The sequence below is a fragment of the Aquarana catesbeiana genome, linkage group LG05, assembly GCF_042186555.1.
Source record: "Aquarana catesbeiana isolate 2022-GZ linkage group LG05, ASM4218655v1, whole genome shotgun sequence".
Lineage (NCBI taxonomy): Eukaryota > Metazoa > Chordata > Amphibia > Anura > Ranidae > Aquarana > Aquarana catesbeiana.
In genome coordinates this window covers 195,415,989-195,434,174 of record NC_133328.1, presented here as the reverse complement: position 1 = coordinate 195,434,174, position 18,186 = coordinate 195,415,989, and the positions used below count along the sequence as shown (strand labels likewise).

The following is an 18,186-nucleotide window of genomic DNA, read 5'->3' as shown; positions in this document are numbered from 1 at the left end:
TCTCTTTTATACTCAGTTGCGACTTGACGCTACTTGTATATCAAGACATTGCTTGTACAGTGGGGCAAAAAAGTATTTAGTCAGTCACCAATTGTGCAAGTTCTCCCACTTAAAAGGATGAGAGAGGCCTGTAATTGTCGTCATCATAGGTATACCTCAACTATGAGAGACAAAATGTGGAAACAAATCCAGACAATCACATTGTCTGGTTTTTTGAAAGAATTTATTTGCAAATTATGGTGGAAAATAAGTGTTTTGGTCACCTACAAACAAGCAAGATTTCTGGCTCTCACAGACCTGTATCTTCTTCTTTAAGAGGCTCCTCTGTCCTCCACTCATTATCTGTATTAATGGCACCTGTTTGAACTTGTTATCAGTATAAAAGACACCTGTCCACAACCTCAAACAGTCACACTCCAAACTCCACTATGGTGAAGACCAAAGAGCTGTCGAAGGACACCAGAAACAAAATTGTAGACCTGCACCAGGCTGGGAAGACTGAATCTGTAATAGGCTAACAGCTTGGTGTGAAGAAATCAACTGTGGGAGCAATAATTAGAAAATGGAAGACATACAAGACCACTGATAATCTCCCTCGATCTGGGGCTCCACGCAAGATCTCACCCCATGGGGTCAAAATGATCACAAGAACGGTGAGCAAAAATCCTGGAACCACACGGGGGGACCTAGTGAATGACCTGTAGAGAGCTGGGACCAACGTAACAAAGGCTACCATCAGTAACACACTACGCCGCCAGGGACTCAGATCCTGCAGTGCCAGACGTGTCCCCCTGCTTAAGCAAGTACATGTCCGGGCCCATCTGAGGTTTGCTAGAGAGTATTTGGATGATCCAGAAGAGGTTTGGAAGAATGTCATATGGTCAGATGAAACCAAAAGTAGAACTGTTTGGTAGAAACAAAACTCGTTGTGTTTGGAGGAGAGAGAATGCTGAGTTGCAACCAAAGAAGCCTCTCTCATCTTTTTAAGTGGGAGAACTTGCACAATTGGTGGCTGACTAAATACTTTTTTGCCCCACTGTATATCAAGTCAAAATTTATGAAAAAATTGAGCTTGTCTTGCAAAACACTCTCAAACCAAGGTTTTACTGTACTTGTGTTTTTTTATGTAGCCAGGAAGTAAATGTGTGTGGGAGAGGAGATTCTGCATTACGTCTCCTCTCTGACATTTCAATAGATTGTTTTATTCTGTTAAAAGCTTCATCTCCCTCTCGTGCAGCATGACGTGAAGGGTTGTTTAAGGACACAGAGCTATGTCTATGCTATAGAAAAATGGTGTGATCCATGCGGTCTTTTAAGGACACTGTGCCATGTCTATACTATACGAAGATGGTGTCATGTGTCAGGGTTTATACCATTTGGAGACACCGCTCTGCTTTTAAATGGCGTGAGTGATCAAGCAAGTTTTAGAATCGGGTCATTATTTTTGTGTTGTAATTTAGTATTTGATCTAACTTTGCATTCACTGACTTCTATTTTTGTTTCTTTAATATTTTGTGTTGTATATTTTTGTATAGAAATATACAACAAGTAATTGCTGTATTTGGGATTTATTTATAAAGCTAAATTTTTATTTTGTTTAATTTTATTTATTTATTTTTTTTGCACATTAAAAGTAGAATTGATTCACCTGTTTAAAAAAAGATTTAAAAATGGTCAAGTAAGTTGGCCACCACACATTTCACATTTGCTGTAGCGTATGCACCCTGCATAAACCCCCAAATTTTTAGGATGAAAGAAGTGGAACCTGCCTGTGCTTTTGTTGTGGTGTTGTGCCGTGCTGAGACAGCACATCCATTTATTGTATTTTTTCTAAAAGCCAGCAAATGGCTGATCATATGCTCATATGGTTTTATAACCCGGGCCAAAAGTTTTGAGAATGACACAAATATTGATTTTCACAAAGTCTGCTGCTTTAGCGTTTTGAGATCCTTTTTGTCAAATGTTACTATGGTATACAGTGGAACCTTGGTTTACGAGTAACGCGATTAACAAGCTTTTTGAAAGACTAGCAAGTTTTTTGTGTGTTTGTTTTTTTTTTTTTTTTGTTTTTTTTTTTTTTAATTCTGACTTGATTTGCGAGTGTTGTTTTGCAGAACGAGCAGAATTCAAGCTAATGGGTGCTGAGGTACTGCATTTGGCCAAAGGTAGGGGGGCGCCAGGGACACTCGGAACTGTTCGGAGCCGTTCGGAAATACTCGGAAACACTCGGTTCGAGCTGTCCCCGAGTATTTTCGAGGCTCTCCGGCGCCACCCCCACCTCTGGCCACATGCGGTATTGCATGTAATAGAAGTCAATGCGGAACAAATTATCTTTGTTTCCATTGACTGCTATGGGGAAACTCGCTTTTATATGCGAGTGCTTTGGATTACAAGCATTCTCCTGAAACGGATTATGCTCGTAATCCAAGGTTCCACTGTATTGAGGTATAATTGCAAGCATTTCATCATAAGTGTTAAGGCTTTTATTGACATTTACATTAAGTTTATAGAGAGTCAATATTCGCAGTGTTGGACCCCCCCCCCCCCAAGACCTCTGCAATTTGCCCTGGCATGCTGTCAATCAACTTCTGGGCCACATTATGGCTGGTGGCTTCCCATTCTTGCATAATCTATGTTTAGAATTTGTGGGGTTGTTTTTTGTTCAGCCGCCTCTTGAGGTTTGACCACAAGTTTTCAGTGGGTCTGGGAAGTTTTGGGAAGTTTCCTGGCCTTGGACCCAATATGTTAATTTTTTTTTGTTTCCCAAACCACTTGGTTATCACTTATGGCAAGGTGCTCCATCATGCTGGAAAAGACATTGTTCATCATCATAGATCATAGAAAATGACTTTACCCCAGTACTCAGCAATCCAATCCCTGTACCTTTTGCAGAATATGAGTCTGTCCCTGATGTTTTTCCTGGAGAGAAATGGCTTTTTTGCTGCTCTTCTTGACACCAGGCCATCCTCCAAAAGGCATTGGTGGTGCCTCCATCCTGCAGCTGAATGAACTATAGGAGATGGTCCTGGTGGTTGCTGGACTTGGCCGCCCTGAAGCCTCCTTCACAACAATTGAACCTCTCTCCTTGAAGTTCTTGATGATCTGATAAATAGTTGATTTAGGTGCAATCTTACTAGCAGCAATATCCTTGCTTGTGAATCCCCTTTTGTGCAAAGCAATGGTGATTGCACATTTTTCCTTGCAGATAACCATGGTTAACAGAGGAAGAACAATGATTTTCAAGCACCACCATCCTTTTGATGCTCCCAGTCTGTTATTCTAACTCGGACAGCATTATAGTGATTTCCAGCCTTGTCGACAATGACACCTGTGTTAACTACTTAAAGGAGAAGTCCTGCCTGAGCTCATATAGCTTGGGTTCTCCTACAGGTCACAGGCAAGCATTTCATTTTGCACTCCTGTGATCCGTTTTCAGCAGAGCAATCTGAAGTCCGCTCTCTGCTGAAGTCACTGGAATCAGTCCAGGCACCGCGTCATCACGACAATGAAGTCTGGATCCGCCAGGTGCCTGGACTGATACCTGTCTCAGCCACTCGGCGAGCTGCTGAGAGCCTGAGATGGCCGCTCCCCGCCCCTCCACAGCTCAGAGCTCCAATGAGCGTGGAGGAGCAGAGAGGAGAGCTGCTGACTGACAGGCAGTAGCTCTCCGGCTCGGGGAGATGAGAGAACCGAGCCATCGGCGGTGTCCGGTGGCTCAGTCCGATGCTGTATCCACCTAGATAAGTATAATGGGCAAATAAAAAAACAAAAAACCATGCTTCTCGTTTAAGGACCGGGCCTATTTTTCAGACTCGGTGTTTACAAGTTTAAAATCATCTTTTTTTTTTTTTTTTTTTTTTGCTAGAAAATTACTTAGAACTCCCAAACATTATATATATTTTTTCAGACACCCTAGAGAATAAAATGGCGGTTGTTGCAATACTTTGTCATACCGTATTTGCACAGCGGTCTTGCAAGCCCATTTTTTTTGTGTGGAAAATACACTTTTTTGAATTCAAAAATAAGACTACAGTAACGTTAGCCTAATTTTTTTTTTGTGAAAGATAATGTTACGCCGAGTAAATTGATACCCAACATGTCATGCTTCAAAATTGCGGCCGTTCGTGATATGCCGACAAACTTTGACCCTTAATCTCCATAGACGTTTAAAAATTTCTATAGGTTACCAGTTTTGAGTTACAGAGGAGGTCTAGTGCTAGAATTATTTCTCCCACTCTAACGATCGCGACGATACCTAACGTGTGGTTTGAACACCGTTTTCATATGCGGGTGCGACTTGCGTATGCGTTCGCTTCTGCGCGCCACCTCGGCGGGACGGGGCGCTTTAAATTTATTTAAATTTTTTTTTTCTTATTTTTACTTTTTATAAGTTTTACGCTGTCCTTTTTTAACCACTTTAGCCCTGGAAGATTTGGCTGCTCAATGACCAGGCCTTTTTTTGCAATGCAGCACTGCATTGCTTTAACTGACAATTGCGCGGTCGTGCGACGTTGTACCCAAACAAAATTGACGTCCTCTTCTTTTCTTCTCCCCCCCCCCCCACAAAAAGCTTTCTTTTGGTGGTATTTGTTCATCTCTGCGTTTATTTTTTGCGCTATAAACAAAAAAGCATCAATTTTGAAAAATACACAATATTTTGTGCTTTTTGCTATAATAAATATCCCCAATTATATTATTTTTTTTTTTTATTTAAAAAGCTAATTTTTTCCTCAGTTTAGGCCAATATGTATTCTTCTACATATTTTTGGTAATAAAAATCGCAATAAGTGTATATTGATTGGTTTGCGCAAAAGTTATAGGGGAAAGCTTTATGGCATTTTTATTTTTTTTTTTTTGGGACTGCAACATTGTGGCAGACAGATTGGACACTTTTGACACCATTGGCATTTATACAGCGATCAGTGCTATAAAAATGCATTGATTACTGTGTAAATGTCACTGGCAGGGAAGGGGATAACTGTGTTACCTAGGGAGTGATTCTAACTGGGGGGGATGGGACTGAATGGTTGAGGAGACAGATCGTTGTTCATACTTAGTATGAAAAACAGATTGCTCTCCTCACCCCTGATAGCACAGAGATCTGTCTGTTTACATTGACAGATCTCCGTTCTGTCTCCGTGGAGCGAACGCGGGTGCCCAGGGCATTGGCTCCGGCATCGTGGCGCGCACCCCCTAGTGGTCAAAAGGTGAGCCGACGTATAGCTACGACAGTTGGCTCAGGAATGTAAAAATCCCTCGTAATAGGAAAAAAAAGCATGACAGGACCTCTTAAATGTGAGATCTAGGGTCAAAAAGACCTCAGATCTCACATTTACACTAAAATGCTATCTGCTGCCATAGCAACGATATTCAACTTCAAACAGCCGATCTACAATGACGGCGGGAAGATCCGGAAGTATTTAAAGCCGTGTTCCGCCCCCCCCCCCAAAAAAAAATTAAACATCAGCAGCTACACATACTGCAGCTGCTGGCTTTTAACAAAAGGACACTTACCTGCCCTGGAGTCCAGAGATGTCGGCACCGCACTGATGTTTCCATTGCGGGTAAAGGACCATGGCAGTGTAGCCTTATGTCTTCACGCCGGGAACCCTATTGTGCATGCGCGAGGCCCCGCTTCTCTCTCCTACTGGCCCAGCCACAGGGAGAGGAGGAGGGGGGAGCCCCACCGTGATGTCATGGGCCGCGGCCCGGACTCCTGGAAGTGGGGAGGATCCCTGACATGTCAGCTGGTCCTTTTGTGGCAGGGCTGAAATGCATTGGAAATGTTTTTTTGGGATCAAGTTCATTTTCATGACAAAGAGGGACTTTTGAAAATAATTGCAAATCATCTTATCACTCTTCGAAACATTCTGGAGTATATGATAATTACCATCATAAAAACTGAGGCAGCAGACTTTGTGAAAATGAACAGTTATAGTTTTCAAAGCTTTTGGACAGGGCTGTACATATAGTTAGCCATCAAAGAATTGCCTTGCAAAGCTGATCAATGTAGCCTCCCTGACGGTAATCCCTGAGTGTGGGACTTAATAAATAAGGGAGGTTATTCCCGCGCTATCTATTATGGAAAGGGCTGTGGGTGGAAAAGCCGCATACACCGATAAGGTGAACACCTGACCTTTTAGATGAATGTGTATAAGTAAATGGTGCTGCGCTGATCCTTAGTGTATAAACAAGTGAACATAGGATAATAAATAATAATAAACAATGCGCTAGATAGGAAAGTGGTAAAATGGCGTAAACGTGAGGGATAATGTGTATTAAAAAATGTTCATTTGAATATTCAATAACTTCAATAGTGCATAAAAAATGACATAAGTATACTCAAACAAAATATCACTTCAATTATCTTAAAAATAAAATCCACATAATAACAGTATAATAACGTGATAGTATCAGAGCGCTAGTGACTAGCTCTGAATTAAAAAATAAGGTGCATAGTAAATGTACATATATACTTGGACCAGCGAAATTTAAAGTGCGGACAAAAGGTGCTAAGTGCAAAAATTGGAAGAATAGTGACTGGCTATTTCTATATAAAGTGCATATTGTGCATGTTGACATCAAATAATGAATAAGATAAGATAAAAAAAAAATTTTTAAATATAATGTGACAGCCACGTGCTACCATGCACACGTTGCAATTAAAGTGCTAAGGAACGCATTCATAAATGCTCAAGTACAGTCCTTGTGTATAGTTGTGACAGCAACGTCCTGGCATGCACACGTTGCAGTTAGAGTGCTGGGTGAGTCACATCTAATTTTTTCTTCGTGTGCTAAACACTTTGGTGGGTAATAGCCCCTTACCTTCAGGTAATGGGGCAAAAGCAGGTAACAAAAAGGTTGTTAAGGGCGTCCGCCTATGGGTCCCAGCGCGTCCCTCTCTATCCTGGATCTTGGGTTGAAGTTCCCTCAGGTATAATGCAGGGGGGTTGTATTCATAGGGGGTAATCCACAGAAGAAAAGCCCAATAGTGTAATCCAGTTTTAAAACGTAACACTCTTTATTGTAAAAAATGCAGGTACTCACATAACGATAGGGAAACAATAATGACAATCCAACGAGCAGCGAGCTCGTGTGCCTCTGTCTGTGTTTGCAGCCTGTCTCGTCCCTACGCGTGACGTCACACCACGTGACTTCATCAGGGGATGATCCCCTGATGAAGTCACGTGGTGTGACGTCACGCGTAGGGACGAGACAGGCTGCAAACACAGACAGAGGCACACGAGCTCGCTGCTCGTTGGATTGTCATTATTGTTTCCCTATCGTTATGTGAGTACCTGCATTTTTTACAATAAAGAGTGTTACGTTTTAAAACTGGATTACACTATTGGGCTTTTCTTCTGTGGATTACCCCCTATGAATACAACCCCCCTGCATTATACCTGAGGGAACTTCAACCCAAGATCCAGGATAGAGAGGGACGCGCTGGGACCCATAGGCGGACGCCCTTAACAACCTTTTTGTTACCTGCTTTTGCCCCATTACCTGAAGGTAAGGGGCTATTACCCACCAAAGTGTTTAGCACACGAAGAAAAAATTAGATGTGACTCACCCAGCACTCTAACTGCAACGTGTGCATGCCAGGACGTTGCTGTCACAACTATACACAAGGACTGTACTTGAGCATTTATGAATGCGTTCCTTAGCACTTTAATTGCAACGTGTGCATGGTAGCACGTGGCTGTCACATTATATTTAAAAATTTTTTTTTTTTTTTTTTTTTTTTTTTTTTTATCTTATCTTATTCATTATTTGATGTCAACATGCACAATATGCACTTTATATAGAAATAGCCAGTCACTATTCTTCCAATTTTTGCACTTAGCACCTTTTGTCCGCACTTTAAATTTCGCTGGTCCAAGTATATATGTACATTTACTATGCACCTTATTTTTTAATTCAGAGCTAGTCACTAGCGCTCTGATACTATCACGTTATTATACTGTTATTATGTGGATTTTATTTTTAAGATAATTGAAGTGATATTTTGTTTGAGTATACTTATGTCATTTTTTATGCACTATTGAAGTTATTGAATATTCAAATGAACATTTTTTAATACACATTATCCCTCACGTTTACGCCATTTTACCACTTTCCTATCTAGCGCATTGTTTATTATTATTTATTATCCTATGTTCACTTGTTTATACACTAAGGATCAGCGCAGCACCATTTACTTATACACAATCCCTGAGTGTGGCTCGGGGTTAAATTTCAGTCCCATTAGCGGTAACCCCGAGCCACACTCGGGATTACATTGCAGGATCCTGGTGCGGAGTTACTCACCTTGTCCCCAGGATCCTGCGATGTCCCCCGCTGTGTCTGTGGGCTCTGTCTCCTCCGAAGCCTCTCCGTGCCAGGCTCCGTTCCCTGCGAGCGTTGCTACACACGGGGGCGGAGCCTGGCGGCAAATTCAAAAAATGTACAAACCATAACACATACAGTACTGTAATCTTACAGATTACAGTACTGTATGAAATTATTTCACATCCCTTTTGTCCCCAGTGCTTTGGCCCATGCCCTGCATGCAGTTTTATGTTATATATACTGTTCTTTCTGCCTGGAAACTGGAGATTGTCCATAGCTACCAAAAAGTGTCCCTTTTTATGTCAAAAGTGGCTTTAGACCAGCTAGAAAACAGCGATAGTAAATTAGAACACTTGCAGAATTGAGTGATAGTGAATCATGGGGAAATTTATTTTATTATTATTATATTATTTTTTTAATTATTTATATTTATTTATTATATTATAATTTATGTTTTTGTGTTTCAAACTTCATCATACCCGGGATATCTACTAGACTCATGTTTGGACAGATTTAAGTGTGTTATTAAGAATTACAGGCCTACAATATAAAATGCCAAATTTCCATGCAAAATAATTGTACCGCTTTCAGCACCTAAAATCCGAAATAATCATACCGCCAGGGAGGTTAAAAAGCCTAAGGCATCACTGCAGTGTTAACGAGGAAGAGAAAATCCCCTAACACGATGTGCACTTTTTAAACCGTTTATAAAGATGAAGACAGCAGATATACATGTAAAACTCATGTAGGGAGATCTGTTTCATATCTGTGTATCATCTGAGGCTGTTCACTTCACTGGGTATAGGAGAGGGTTTACATCCACTTTAAAGACGTTTTTTCTCCTACAGGGATTTAGCAGCGTTTTTACGGAATGTTTAAAATATTGTCAATTTATGAAAAACTAAAACTGCTGACCGTATTCAGTTCAGCTCTACACTATACCTGAATCGACCTTTTAGTTTACTGCTTCCTTTGCCTAAGTGATGACCTATTCACACGGGCAAAGCACCAGCACTGTCGGCACTAGTGATGTTCCTTCCTCAGCCCTATTGACCCATTGCTGTGATGGGCTGCCTCACTTGCTAGTAAAAATGTGCAGGAGTGATCAAGACAGAATATCCTTGCATTTGAGTAAATCAGAAGGTACTGGAAACGATCCAGACATGTGCAGCATCTCTGGGTCCAAGCTGGATCAATTAGACTGTTTAAAAAAAAAAAAAAAAAAAAATCCATACTCCGAATTCTTCTTTAACCACTTCAATACAGGGCACTTATACACCTTCCTGCCCAGACCAGTTTTCAGCTTTCAGCGCTGTCGCAGTTTGAATGACAATTGCGCGATCATCCAACACTGTACCCAAACTAAATTTTTATATATTTGTTCCCACAAATAGAGCTTTCTTTTGGTGGTATTTGATCACCTCTGCGGTTTTTTTTTTTTTTTTTGCTAAACAAAAAAAAGACCAAAAATGTTGAAAAAAATAAAAGTTTTGCATTTGTTTCTGTTATAAATTTTTCTAAATAAATACGTTTTCTCTTTCACTGATGGGCACTGATAAGGTGGCACTAACAGGCACTGATGAGGTAGCACCAATGAGCGGGCACTAGGGGGCATACCTGGTGGTCCAGTGTGGATGGCTTCCCTGATGGTCCTGGGCGGCTTCCCTGGTGGTCCTGGGTGGAATCCGATGGGGGGCAGTGCTGATAAACAATCAGCACAGACCCCCCCCTGTCAGGAGAGCAGCCGATCGGCTCTCCTCTACTCGCGTCTGTCAGACGCGAGTGAGGAAAAGCCGATCACCGGCTCTTCCTATCTACATCGTGATCAGCCGTGATTGGACACGGCTGGTCACGTGGTAAAGAGTCTCCGTCAGAGACTCTTTACCTAGATTGGTGTTGCGGTTTGTCAGACTGACACCCCGCAACAACGATCGCCGCAATTGCGCGCCCCCGGTCAGGATATTGAAACCACTTTGCCACTGTCATTCTTCTATAGGGCGGGGGGCAAGTGGTTAAAGAATAAATGTAACTGCCTTAATTCTTTAAAGTGAAAAAGTTGTACATTTTACAACCTTTCCCTTTCTGGTAATATCCTATGAGTGCTGTACTGAAACTGATAAGGATCCTATCCAGTCAGCTTTTTCTTAAGTTCTGCAGACACTGAGCTTTCATCTTTTATCAAATAAGGCATTCCTGAGATCCCTAAGATGTGTGTTCTGCATAGACTTAGCGCCATAATTGCCATTCATGAATTGGCATGGATTGTACATATCTAAGAAGATGCTGCCTCTACTTTTTTTTTTTTTTTTTTTTTTTTTTTTTTTCTTTCTACATGCAATGTGGGATACTCTCCCTCTCTCTCGCGCTCTTTCTCTGCCCACGTGTAGAGTTGGGTACAGTTAGGTCCATATATATTTGGACACAGGCACAATTGTAATACATTTGGCTCTGTATGCCACCAGAATAAAATTAAAAGGCAGCAATCCAAATGAATTTTTATAGTGCAGACTTTCAGCTTTGAAAATAAAAGTCAAGTAAAAATTTTAGGAACTGCAACTTTTTTTATACACAGGGGGCTCAAATGTAATTGGATAAATGAATATAATCATAAATTGTTAATTTTTTTATATTTTGTTGAGAAACCTTTACTGGCAATGACTGCCTGAAGTATGGAACCCATGGATATTACCAAAGACTGGGTTTCCTCCTTTCTGATGCTTTGTCAGGCTCTAACTGCAGCTGCCTTAAGTTGTTTTTGGTTTGTGGGTCTTTCTGCCTTTTTAGTTTTACCTTCAAGTGAAATGCATGCTCAATTGGGTTGAGATCAGGTGACTGACTCGGCCATTGCAGAATATTCCACTTCATACCCTTCTAAACCTCCTGGGTTGCTTTTTCAGTGTTTTTTGGATCATTGTCCATCTGGACTGTGAAGTGCCGTCCATTCCAACGTTGAATCAGGGTTGACAGTATATCTAAACACTGCAGAATTCATCCGGCTGCTTCTGTCTTCTGTCACATCATCCATAAACACCAATGACCCAGTGCCACTGGAAGCCATGCATGCCCATGCCATCATACTGCCTCCACCATGTTTTACAGATGACGGGTGCTTTGGATCATGAGCTGTTCCAAGCTTTCGCCACACTTTTTTTTTTTTTTTTTCCTTTCTGTCATTTTGGTACAGATTAATCTTAGTTTCTTCCGTCCAAAGAATGCTTTTCCAGAATTGGTCTGCCTTTTTTAGATGTTTTTTGGCAAAGTCTAATCTGGCTTTTCTATTCTTCAGGCTTATATTATAAATGGTTTGCACCTTGTGGTGAACCCTCTGTATTTGTTCTTGTGAAGTCTTCTCTTGATTGTAGACTTTGACAAGGATACGCCCACCTCCTGGAGAGTGTCCTTCACTTGTCTGGATAATGTGAATGGGTTTTTCTTTACCATAGAGAGGATCCTGCGATAATCCACCACTGTTGTCTAGCGTGGACGTCCAGGCCTTTTTATGTTGCTGAGCTCACCAGTGTGTTCTTTTCTCCAGAATGTTGATTTGACCACTCCCAATGTTGCTGCTATCACTCTGATAGATTTGTTTTGTTTTTTGAAGCCTTACAATGGCCTGTTTCACTTGCATGGACAGCTCCTTTGAACACATGATGTAGGTGCACAGCAATAGATTCCAAATGCAAATACCCCACTTAGAATCAACTTCAGACCTTTTACCTGCTTAATTGATGAAGAAATAACAGAGTAGCCCAAACCTGGCCATGAAATGGCTTTTGATTGTCCAGTTACTTTTGGCCCCTTGAAAAAGGGGGTTGGCTATTCTGAAGAGCTGTAATTCCTAAACCCTTCCTCCGATTTGGATTTACATACCCTCAAATTAAACCTGAGTGTGCTCTTTCAGCCTATATCCATTATATGATTGCTTGAATATGTTTTGGTAAATACCTGAGAAAAACGAAAATTGTGCCTGTGTCCAAATATAGATAAGGGCCCAAATATAATATATAAATGCGGTAACTCGCATTTTAGCCACGTTTCGTTTACAGGCGTTTTTCGTTTTTTAGCTATTTTGAAAGAATAAAAATAATTTTTTTTTTCAAACGCAGCAAAACGGACGTTTTAAACATGGGTTATTATCTGTCAAGTTAAATCGTTCAGGGGAGGTTGTAAAAATGTCCCGTGTACATTAAGCCTTAAACTAATACTGTGGTGAAGCGCCTTTTTGATTATATTACAGCACTTAGTCGTTTTGGGTATGAGTCTATCAGCATGGCACATCTTGACTTGGCAATATTTGCCTATTCTTCTTTGCAAACAACACTCCAAATCTGTCCAATTGCATCGGCATCTCCTGTGCACAGCCCTCTTCAGATCACCCCACAGATTTTCTATTGGATTCAGGTCTGGGCTCTGGCTGGGCCATTCCAAAACTTTAATCTTCTTCTGTTAAAGCTATTCCTTCTATTTTGATGCATGCTTCGGGTCAGTTGTTGTGCTGAGATTAAGTTCCTCTTCATGTTCAGCTTTCTAGCAGAAGCCTAAAGGTTTTGTGCCAATATTGACTGGTATTTGTAACTGTTCATAATTCCCTCTACTTTGACTAAGGCCCCTGTTCCAGCTGAAGAAAAACGGCATCAAAGCATGATGCTGCCACCACCATGATTCACGGTGTGTATGGTGTTCTTTTGGTGATGTGCAGTGTTGTTTTTGCGCCAAACATAACCTTTTGGAATTATGGCCATAAAGTTCAACCTTGGTTTCAACAGACCAGAACGCATTTTCCCACATGCTTTTGGGAGAATTCAGATGTGTTTTTGCAAAATTTAGCCGGGCTTGGATATTTTTCTTAAGAAAAGGCTACCATTTTGTCACTCTACCCTATAGCCCAGACATATGAAGAATATGGGAGACTGTTGTCACATGTACCACACAGCCAGTACTTGCCAGATATTCCTGCAGCTCCTTTAATGTTGCTGTCAGCCTCTTGACAGCCTCCCTGACCAGTTTTCTTATCCTTTTTATCAAATTTGGAGGGACGTCCAGTTCACTATGTTCCATGGTATATCTAATGCCTTGGAAATTCTTTTGTACCCTTCTCCTGACTAATATCTTTTAACAATGAGATCCCTCTGATGCTTTGGAAGCTCTCTGCGGACCATTGGTTTTGCTGTAGGATGCGATTAAGAAAATATCAGGAAAGACCTACTAGAACAGCTGAACTTTAGTTGTGGTTAATCAGAGCCGCCCCCCTAAAATATTTCAGTTTGTTTTTCAATTGAGTTGCACAGGGTTTTTATTTTTTTTTTGTTTGTTTGTTTTTATAGGTCACATTAAAGGTGGAAAAGTTCTGAAATTATTTATCTTTGTCTCATTTTTTTTTTTTTTCTTACATCACAGAAACCTGACATTTTATCAGGGGTATGTAGACTTTTTATATCCACTGTATGTATTTTTCACACAACCGATGTGTATGCAAATGCCCCATCGACTGTCACTACTCATATATTTTTTTTTTTGTTTGTTTGTTTCCTTTCCCAGGTTTTAGGAAAATATTGTGGATTACTTTACAGCAAGTACTTGTGATGCAACTAATTCTCTAAATCTGCTACTGGATTTTACTTGTGGACCTTTTAGAAGATGGCATCTAAACTATTTTGGATCAGTGTTCATCGGCCGTATTGTGGCTAGTGCTGCTAACGCCTCGGAAGCTACTACGTGGAACTGCCTTCTACATTTTTAAAGCCAACGCCTCAATAGTATTGAACTTCTTTTTTTTTTTTTTTTTTTTTTTTTCTAAACATATATCATTGACTTTGCATTTTGGATCTCTGTATACATTAATGGAATACAATCATGTCTGTCCAGGACGAACGGCAGATCAATACTGAATATGCAGTTTCTCTACTTGAGCAGCTAAAACTGTTCTATGAGCAACAACTACTAACAGACATAGTATTAATTGTTGAGGGCACTGAATTTCCATGTCACAAAATGGTTCTTGCAACATGCAGCTCTTATTTCAGGTAGGTGAACATTTTTCATTTGCATACACATTTAGGTCTCATGCACACTATACTCCAAAGAAAGAGAAAAGCAGCTGAAAAAGCTATATATAGTATAAGTATGTTAATTCTGTCCGTTTGAATGTGTTAATGCATTTTGTGCAGTTTTTTTCAAGCCCAAACGCTTCTCTTCAGAACGTGCAAGTAAAGTGTATTTTTGTTTTTTTGCTTCTAAATGCCTGTAAACACCTATTTGTGCATGGATACATAGGCTAACATGGAGGGGTGTTTAGATGCAGGGAAAAAAAAAGTCAAACACCTGTAAAACAGATGTTGTTTTTTTTTTTTTAGCTGTATTGTGCATGAGGCCTTAAAGTTGCATTTTTCAGATTTCAAAGTACAGCAGCAAATGTGTTTTTAAACCTACAACATGAATGTTTTTAATGCCTAATTAATGATTCTTGATGCATGTTTTAGTTGCTAAACAGAAAATAAGTGGCTCTTATTGCAGGTGTTATGAGGTCCCTAGAGCCCAACTCCAGGATGTTTTTTTAAATGTACACATACAGTGCTGTCCCAACCAATCCTTCCCTTCCCGAAGAGGGGGGGAGAGAGAATGAAGTTCAAATATTTGCCTTATTCCTTGCTCTCCACAGGCTTTATTCTGTTCATGTGACTGGTTCCTGCCAGTGAGCACACCTGAACTGGATCCATTTGCCATACATTACAGGATGTAGTGAAATGGCTATAGGGGGTGCAGACATAAGGGATATTAGTACCTAAGGAATCCTTTGTTGTGGTTTAGAATTGTAAAGGCAAATTCATGTATAATCTACCTCCCCCACCTGAGTGTTGGCGGCCCAGGTTCACACTGCTGCGACTTGCGACACCCTAACTCGCATGACAAGTCAAAACACCTCAATGGGCGCTGTCTTGTCTTAATCAATGCGACTCAAGTCACAGTGACGGGAGAGATAAAAGATTCCTGAACTACTTTTCTGTGACTTTGGTGTGACTTAAGTGGCATAAACCGTAAAGTTAAAGCAGAGTCGTCTCCCATCCCCCCCCCCCCCCCACCCCTGCAAATTAAAAGTCAGCAGCTACACCTTCTGTAGCTGCTGGCTTTTAATATTGGGACACTTGCCTGTCCTGGTATCAAGCGATGTTGGCACCCCAGCCAATGTTTCCATAGGCTCTCGGGTGCTGCCGCCGCCATTGCCTGTAAGGGAAACCGGCAGTGAAGCCCTGCTGCTTCACAGCCGTTCATTACTGCGAAGCGTACTGCGCTTTCTAAATGTCCTGGGGACGGGGGAAGGATCCCTTTTCATAAGATTCTACTATAAATCCATATATATTTATTGGGGCTAATAAATTGACGCCTCGATGAAGGGGGATTTTCTGGCTTCCACTCCTATTTACTTTCCACCTACTGTCAGAAATAAAGATTTATGGAATTTTGAGCTGATCTGCAACTTTTCTCAAGCTGGATGGCTCCCACCTAGTGAAATTTTCCCGTTTTTGTGTTTTTATAGCAGCTGAAATCAACTTTTAATAAGAGCTTCCTTCAACCAGTATGTTTTGAAAAGGAAGTTTGAGTCAAGTAGCTTAATCTTATTTTTGAAGATCACAATTGATTGTTATTGATGTGATACATGCTACTCGTTTGGAGGATCAACAAGAAGAAATGGAAGGCGTGCACACCTAGTGCATTACCAGAGATAATTTAATAATAAGAAATTTTTGTATAAAAATGGGTACTCACAAAATGCATCTGACAAAGCTGCGTTTTATCAGTATCCATTTTTACACAAAAATGTCTCATCTCTGGTAATGCACTAGGTGTGCGTGCCTTCCATTTCTGTTTTTCTTGTACTTCCTTTCAGATTACCCCATCTGAGGAGGGCAGCATCCACCTAGTTCTGGGATACCATAAATACCTTTCACACCACCATTTTATCTGACACCTGTTTCTCCTCACCTTGGAATACCTATTAGAGCCCTTTCACACTGGGGCGGGCGTCGGCGGTAAAGCGCCGCTATTGTAAGCGGCGCTTTACCGTCGGTATGCGGCCTCTAGCGGGCCGGTTTTACCCTCCGCTAGTTAAAAACCACCGCAAAGCGCCTCTGCAGAGGCGCTTTGCCGGCGGTATAGCCGCGCTGTCCTATTGATTTCAATGGGCAGGAGCGGTGAAGGAGCAGTATACACTCCGCTCCTTCACCGCTCCGAGGATGCTGCTAGCAGGACTTTTTTTACCGTCCTGCCAGCGCATCGCTCCAGTGTGAAAGCCCTTGGGGCTTTCACACTGGAATGAAAGCAGTGGCACTTTTGGGTCGGTTTGCAGGCGCTATTATTAGCGCAATAGCACCTGCAAACCGCCCCAGTGTGAAAGGGCCCTTAGAGCGGGAAATGATTTTTGTTTGGATCTCTATCATTTGGAGGATCAGCCTGCTGTCTGCAATCTCAGGTCTTAGCTGGAAAGACCAATGCATGTGCTCTTCGAGCTATTCCTGTATGGGGTTTGGAAGCTTAGTCTCCTAATGCTTTCCGGATCTGTTTGCATTTGTTAAACAGTGGTTTACTGTCCATAAACACAGCCAGCTGGGCCCTACTCCCTCCTCACTGGCTGTGATTGGCAACATTGAGAGCCATTGGCTCCTGCTGCTGTGTCAGCCTATGAGGAGGAAGAGAGGTGCATTAAGGTAAAAAACCTTCAGCCACTTTAAGAAGCACAGGTCCCGTCAAGCTAAGTTTATGATCATGCTCTTTGTACTTATTGCTACAAAACTAAGGTATCCTGGTAGTAGGAATGGTTATCCTGGACTGGTGGGCTAAAAACATGTGCAGAAGCATCCTCTGTATGTAGGAATGCACCTATACCGGTATTGGTGCCGATAGTGGATAAAGCATATTTTCACCAGTGCTTGTGAGAATGTTCCCGAAACCGATACTTTCCGGTGCAATCTGCGTCCATACAAAATGAATGGGCGCAAATCGCGCTGCAAAAAATTGCAATCGACTTGCACAGGAATGCAGTGTTGCTCCTGTTCAAATCACATGCTGTTTCCTGCACCGCTTCTGTGTGAACCCAGGCTTGTCATAGTGATTTTGAGCCTGAGTTCACACAGGAACATTGTGGGAAACCTGCCTGCATGACAGTGTTCCACTGGCTCCCGATCCAACTGTGGACATCTGCGACTTGGGCTCCTCCTGCCTCTCCCATGGCTTTGTTCCCTGAATTCCCCCCCCCCCCCCCCCCCCCCCGCCAGGAGAAGACAGTGATTATTGCTAGCGGCTTTACCAGCCGCTAGCGAAAATCGCAAGTAAAATCCGGCAGCCTGGTTGTGCTTAAGTTGATTGATCAACTAGGTACATTCAGCTGGCCCATACATGGTTTGAATCTTGGCCAGTTCCTGCTTTACCGTGTATGGCCTGTCTAAGGGCTCTTTCACACGGGGTGGATCGGTGATGATCCGCCCCATGAACACCCGCTTGCTCAGCAGGGATCGCTCCGCCGATCCCCGCTGAGCTGGAAAATGACAGGTCCGTCGCTGCACACCGTGCAGCGACGGACCTGTCAGAGCGCCGCTCTCCCCTATGGGGGATCAGGTGATGACGGACCGTAGAGTCTGTCATCATCCGATCCGAAAACGGATGGAAAAGTAGGGTTTTCCTCCGTTTACACTTTTCGGATCGGAGCGGGTCGGATGTCAGCGGACATGTCAACGCTGACATCCGACGCTCCATAGGGATACTTGTATGTCCGTTTTTCATCTGAAAATGGAAGGATGAAAAACGGACATACGGATCCCCCGTGTGAAAGAGGCCTTAGTTTTATGACCAGCTTGAATCTGT

At 41.9% G+C, this 18,186-nt stretch overlaps 1 protein-coding gene across 1 annotated transcript in view; it reads left to right on the top strand.

The window, feature by feature from the left end:
- KBTBD2 (kelch repeat and BTB domain containing 2) overlaps window positions 1–18,186 on the top strand; it is a 37,281-nt gene that overhangs the window by 11,836 nt on the left and 7,259 nt on the right. Inside the window, exon 2 of the mRNA XM_073630464.1 lies at window positions 13,870–14,354. Within this exon, the coding sequence (XP_073486565.1) occupies window positions 14,185–14,354 (170 nt within the window). The 5' untranslated portion in view covers window positions 13,870–14,184. The remainder of the gene's footprint in view (window positions 1–13,869; window positions 14,355–18,186) is intronic.